The 6,986-nt window shown below is 46.1% G+C and overlaps 1 protein-coding gene across 2 annotated transcripts in view; it reads left to right on the forward strand.

Moving 5' to 3' along the window:
* The window catches only part of galnt14 (UDP-N-acetyl-alpha-D-galactosamine:polypeptide N-acetylgalactosaminyltransferase 14 (GalNAc-T14)), an 80,398-nt gene that overhangs the window by 41,496 nt on the left and 31,916 nt on the right, over positions 1 to 6,986 (forward strand). For both annotated transcript variants that reach the window (XM_019871464.1, XM_019871466.1), the window contains exon 2: positions 6,163 to 6,261. In XM_019871464.1, the coding sequence (XP_019727023.1) occupies positions 6,163 to 6,261 (99 nt within the window). The remainder of the gene's footprint in view (positions 1 to 6,162; positions 6,262 to 6,986) is intronic.

The raw sequence follows: 6,986 nt of genomic DNA on the forward strand, positions 1-6,986 counted from the left end.
CCCAGCCCCACTCCCCCTCATCCTCCTGTTGCCCGCATTTTCCTTTTTCCACACGCTCACGTATTCCCCTAGCTTGCGGCCTCATCTTCCTCGTCGTTATCGTGCCCTTTCTCTTCCATCCTCGTCTCCTCCTCTTTCCTCGTGTCCTCTTCCTGCTGGCGGCGTTGTCCTCGTCTTTGACTCGCCCCGTGAGTCTCACGAGGGAGTTCCTGTCTCTTCATTCCGAGCATGATGCTTGAAGAGCGCACACGCGCACAGACACACGCTGGTTAGAGTATGCGAGCGGGTTCATATCAGCTCCGACATCAGTCATCTGTCAGCACAAACGTTGTCTGTACATCTGTGCCCGCCATTGTGTGTGTGCGTTTGCGTGTGCGTGTGTGTGTGTGTGTGTGTGTGTGTGTGTGTGTGTGTGTGTGTGTGTGTGTGTGTGTGTGTGTGTGCGCGCGCGCCACACAGACACACGCTTGTGTTGCAGGTCGGCCTTTATCTCCCGATCGCTGCTCTGGGCTGGAGTTGCTGCATAAATCAAGTGCGGCAAAAGTGGAGATGGCGGCACAGAGGTGCATGATGGGATGCGATAGGAGAAATATATACGTGTGTGTGTGTGTGCGCGCGTGTGTACACAGTGGGGAGAATCTCTTTCTTGGCAAGAGGCTGCGAGACAATAGGAAGCTGAGGAAGGAGGAGTGGAGGAGGAAGGGGAGGAAGAGGACCAAGAGGGCGGCAGCCCTTTCAGCTCCCGCCGCAAAATAGCACGCGGCATTATTTCCGCCAAAACATTTCGTAATAACACCGATGCTGTCTCTCCACAGAGACAAAACAACGTTGTCATGCTGAACTCTCCTTTCGACGGTGTCAACGGTCATTCGCTTCGTCTTCGTAATGACACAGCCGCAAGCAACCAAGCAAGCACTTTTCACTTTCTTTGGAAACAAACGGAGGGCTACCTGAGAGAAAAAAAACAAACAAAGACAATGATACTAACAAAGACAGGCGTACGCAGCAAATGAAAGAAAAAGTACAAAATGAGGCAGACTAACATATTGTCCATCGGGCAAGCTCTCAAGCTCATCAGTACAGCACTAATACCAATCATTCTTTGCAGAGGATAAAGAATGTGTGTTTGTGAGTACTGCTATTTTGTGTGCCTTCAAGTGCCGCTGTGTTCAATCTGCTGCTTCAAGGGTTATCGCTTACTTTTTGCCCGTTTCGTCCGTCCTTATAAAACTCAACAAAACATTTTGAAACGTGTAATTAATGAGGAAAAATAGCACGCCATCATCGTGACCTTTGTCAAAACATGTAGTAGTGCCTTGCCTTTGCCACCTGGGGCAATATAAGACAGACAGACCAACATATTGTCCATAGGGGAAGCGCTCAGCTCATCAGTACAGCACTAATACCAATCATTCTTTGCAGAGGATAAAGAATGTGTGATTGTGAGTACTGCTATTTCGTGTGCCTACAAGTTCCGCTGTGTTCAATCTGCTGCTTCAAGGGTTATAGCTTACTTTGTGCCCGTTTCATCCGTCCTTATAAAACTCAACAAAATATTTTGAAATGTGTAATTAATGAGGAAAAATAGCACGCCAGGATCGTGAACTTTGTCAAAACATGCAGTAGTGCCTTGGCCACCTTGGGCAATATAAGATAGACAGACCAACATATTGTCAATTGGGTAATCTCTCAGCTCATCAGTACAGCAGTAATACCAATCTATTCTTTGCAGAGGATAAAGAATGTGTGACTGTGAGTACTGATAATTTGTGTGCCTTCAAGTGCCGCTGTGTTCAATCTGTTGCTTCAAGGGTTATAGCGTACTTTGAGGCTTAATTTGTGTCCTGTGCACCCTACTTTTGTTACCTTCCGAGCTGTTGCGTCCCCCCTCTACCTTTTTCTCGTCAAACAAAAAACTAATTGCTGCTTAATGATCTCCTGATAGGCTTATTTCACGGCCGGGCGCTCACGCTGCACGAGCTCACATTTCCTGACAGGCTCAAGGACACTTCAGCAGGTCACCGCATTACACTCGCGCGCGCGCGTGGTTCCTCGTGCACGTTGGCATTCGCCTTTGATAAAAGACATGCTTTCTCGATCTCGCTCTCTTCTCTCGCTGTCGATATTTAATCAAGCCGCAATCTGACAATTGATCGTCTCATCGGAGCTGACGGAGGCGTTGTGGGAGAAGTCGGGCGATGAGATTAGCATGGCGCTTCCATTGCTTCTTCTCTCCAACAAACTAAACTTGAGAGGGACAATTTTCTCTCTTCTCAGAAGGTCACCGCCTGACTCGTCATGGTGTCAAAATGCGACGGGAACATCAGCAGCAGCGCTTTCGAGTCTTGCCGTCCGCTGAGCCGGATTTTCTCTCGCTGACCTTGCCTTTCCCGCCCTTCGCCAACATGTCAACGTGTCCACCCAGGTAATGTCGTCAGGGGCCACCGTCCAGCCAGTGGGCAGTCGCTGGGCCTGTATGGGACTGGTCTATACTATAACAATAAGACTCGTAGGTGGAGGAACAACAATTCCCGTATTTCCTGCACTATAAAGCGCACCTAAAAGCATTCTATTTTCGCAGTGCCACCTTATAATCGGATGTGCCTTATATATGGATCTCTATTCTGATTTCTTGGACATATTTTAAATGTTCTGTGAAGCGCTTTGTTTCAGCTGCAGCGGTTGTGAAGGCTCAATATAAATAAAGCTGCACTGTATTGTATTGCATTCCCTTTACCGTAGCGCCATCTAGTGCTGGGGTCGGCAACCTATGGCTCACGAGCCAGGTGGGGCTCTTTTGATGATTGCATCTGGCTCGCAGATAAAACAAAATATTCTCGCTTGTTTAATCCATCCATCGATTTTTCACTGTTCAGGGCTGCGGTTGGCGGCGGGAGCAATTTTAATTGGATGATACTTGCCAACGATGGAAGTTGCTAGGTAACAGGTGAACGCCCCCTTTTGAATCAGGCCACTCGGTCATTAGCTCAAAGCTAATCCTTCGACGAATAAGATGGCGAAAAGAAAAAAAGATGACGAGTATGGTGCACTTCAGGACGAATGGACCGAAGGATTCGCCTTTGTGGAAAGAACAGATTCTACGGTGTGTCTAATTTGCAATGACAAAATACCATCGATGAAATGGTGGAATGTAAAGCGGCACTTTGACACGCGACATGTTACGTTCGCATCAAAATACCCTGCGGGAGACAGCAGAAAGGAAGCGTGCAAGCAACTGAGCAGTGTGCAAGCTAGCCAGCAGCAACTCCGCGTATGGACCCGGCAAGCTGACGATAATTCCGCTACCTTTGCTGGATCATTAGCAATCTTGAGGAACGGAAAATCATTCACATTAATGGTGACTATTACAACAACATTATTTTTAAAAATACATTCAGAGGCTTATTATACTGACATTTTGTTGAATTCACTTTTAAAATACAGTTTTATATATATGTATGGCTGTGACTGAAATACATTTCCAAATATTTTGCTTTCATGGCTCTCTTAGTCAAAAAGGTTCCCAACCCCTGATCTAGTGCAACCGCAGCCACTATTGTAGCTTCTATTCTATGCGCCTTATAACGTGGTGCGCCCTATATATGAAAACAGTTTTAAAGAAGGCCATTCATTGAAGGTGCGCCTTATAATCCGAAGCGCCCTATAGTTCGGAAAATACAGTAATTGATTTTGAACTTAATTGGCAGTTAATTGGTGAGAGACCTTGTCTAACTTTAAATTGCTCAAAATGTTCCGAATTTCTGCCTCTTGACAGTAAATATTTTCGGGCAGTTTCAAAGGTCAGTTGTTGGATTTAATAGACCCCGAAGACAAACTTTAAAACATAAGAGAGACTAAGGGGCAAGCACAGTTGTTTTTCTTGCAAGCAGAGTACGCTGAGACATGTCTTGGTTCACAATCTCGGAACAGCTCTGCAGCTAGCTGAGATGTGTAAACCGTTGCAGTCCCTGGACAGCTCTGAAGAAACCGCGCTTGTCTCCTTGGTTTTATGAAGGATGTCCGTGATACACCATCTTCTACAGGAGTGTGGGCAGTGTCCACACGTTTCAGAACAGCAATGAATTCCCTAAATGGGGCATTCAGTTCATTCCTGAGGTGGTCAGACGGGTCATCCTGGAGGTCAGTGGTCCGTGATTGCAGCCGTTGACGTCCCGCAGTGCGTCGTCCTAGGGTTGATGTTATCTTCATAAGCAGCAGTTCATTTTATCATTGGCCGTTAACTCCATCAAAGGCTGTTAATAATAATAATAATAATAATAATACATTTTATTTATAAGCGCCTTTCAAAATACCCAAGGACACTTTACAATCAAAAAAGAGCAATAAATCCACAGGCCACAGGTGAGGCAGACAGCTGCTTTTGTTTCAAAATGTTAACCATCCATCAATCTCACGATAAAGGCCAGTGTCCTCTTTATGCTGTGCGTGCGTGCAAGCGCGTGCGTGTGTGCGTGTCTTTTTTTTTTTTTAATTTTCTCTCTTCTCAGAAGGTCACCGCCTGACTCGTCATGGTGTCAAAATGCGACGGGAACATCAGCAGCAGCGCTTTCGAGTCTTGCCGTCCGCTGAGCCGGATTTTCTCTCGCTGACCTTGCCTTTCCCGCCCTTCGCCAACATGTCAACGTGTCCACGTCATGTCGTCAGGGGCTCACGTGCAGCCAGTGGGCAGTCGCTGGGCCTGTATGGGACTGGTCTATACTATAACAATAAGACTCGTAGGTGGAGGAACAACAATTCCCGTATTTCCTGCACTATAAAGCGCACCTAAAAGCATTCTATTTTCGCAGTGCCACCTTATAATCGGATGTGCCTTATATATGGATCTCTATTCTGATTTCTTGGACATATTTTAAATGTTCTGTGAAGCGCTTTGTTTCAGCTGCAGCGGTTGTGAAGGCTCAATATAAATAAAGCTGCACTGTATTGTATTGCATTCCCTTTACCGTAGCGCCATCTAGTGCTGGGGTCGGCAACCTATGGCTCACGAGCCAGGTGGGGCTCTTTTGATGATTGCATCTGGCTCGCAGATAAAACAAAATATTCTCGCTTGTTTAATCCATCCATCGATTTTTCACTGTTCAGGGCTGCGGTTGGCGGCGGGAGCAATTTTAATTGGATGATACTTGCCAACGATGGAAGTTGCTAGGTAACAGGTGAACGCCCCCTTTTGAATCAGGCCACTCGGTCATTAGCTCAAAGCTAATCCTTCGACGAATAAGATGGCGAAAAGAAAAAAAGATGACGAGTATGGTGCACTTCAGGACGAATGGACCGAAGGATTCGCCTTTGTGGAAAGAACAGATTCTACGGTGTGTCTAATTTGCAATGACAAAATACCATCGATGAAATGGTGGAATGTAAAGCGGCACTTTGACACGCGACATGTTACGTTCGCATCAAAATACCCTGCGGGAGACAGCAGAAAGGAAGCGTGCAAGCAACTGAGCAGTGTGCAAGCTAGCCAGCAGCAACTCCGCGTATGGACCCGGCAAGCTGACGATAATTCCGCTACCTTTGCTGGATCATTAGCAATCTTGAGGAACGGAAAATCATTCACATTAATGGTGACTATTACAACAACATTATTTTTAAAAATACATTCAGAGGCTTATTATACTGACATTTTGTTGAATTCACTTTTAAAATACAGTTTTATATATATGTATGGCTGTGACTGAAATACATTTCCAAATATTTTGCTTTCATGGCTCTCTTAGTCAAAAAGGTTCCCAACCCCTGATCTAGTGCAACCGCAGCCACTATTGTAGCTTCTATTCTATGCGCCTTATAACGTGGTGCGCCCTATATATGAAAACAGTTTTAAAGAAGGCCATTCATTGAAGGTGCGCCTTATAATCCGAAGCGCCCTATAGTTCGGAAAATACAAGTATGCGAAGAAAAGTGTGCTGATCCAGCGGCAACGGCCTCCACTTTCCCATTGTTGCGGGCTGTTTTTTAATGAGCTCGGCTGCTCATTTATAATTCATGTTCTGCAGCCGCGAACACGTGTGTCACTTCAGGAGAAACTATGCGCCTGTGCACGTCCGTGTGTGGGCGGGAGAGATTTGTGAAGATAACACAGCACTCGCTATTACTGTTTGCCAATTTAGTTTTGTTTTTTGTTTTTTTGTGTGTGTGCAGGTGCAGCTCGTTGCGCTACGACGCCAAGCTCCCCCCGACTTCCATCATCATCACCTTTCACAACGAGGCTCGCTCCACCTTGCTGCGCACCGTCAGGAGGTACGCACGCTACACACAAGAATGAAGAGCAATTGCACATCCACTCCAGTAGGTGGCAGTGTCGCTCTCTATCACTTTTCTTATATGTTAATGTACATTTCTTTCATTTGGTTTTGGTTTTCTTCCTTGTCAATAAAGGTACGATGTAATGCCGCAGTGATACTTGAGTGACGGCAGAGAGTTGAGGGGGGTGCAAAATATTTTCTTCCTCCTGCGTGTCTGTAACAGAAAATGAATGGGGTGGACATTGATGTGTATGTGCTGCACAGACAGGATGTGGTGGATCTCGTCTATATTTTGGATGTGTTGTGTGGCAAAGCAAAAGCCAAATGAACCACACACACACACACACACACATGCCGCAGTGATACTTGAGTGACGGCAGAGAGTTGAGGGGGGTGCAAAATATTTTCTTCCTCCTGCGTGTCTGTAACAGAAAATGAATGGGGTGGACATTGATGTGTATGTGCTGCACAGACAGGATGTGGTGGATCTCGTCTATATTTTGGATGTGTTGTGTGGCAAAGCAAAAGCCAAATGAACCACACACACACACACACACACACACACTTCACTGACCCTCAATCTGTGCACCATCTTTCTTTTCTCGCTCATTTTGATGGTATCAGCAGGTCCACACACACGCACACACACACACACACACACACACACACACACGCACACACACACACACACACACACACACTGTCGCTGAGCTACGCTCC

This window comes from Hippocampus comes, unplaced genomic scaffold, assembly GCF_001891065.2.
Source record: "Hippocampus comes isolate QL1 unplaced genomic scaffold, H_comes_QL1_v1.1 scaffold100, whole genome shotgun sequence".
Lineage (NCBI taxonomy): Eukaryota > Metazoa > Chordata > Actinopteri > Syngnathiformes > Syngnathidae > Hippocampus > Hippocampus comes.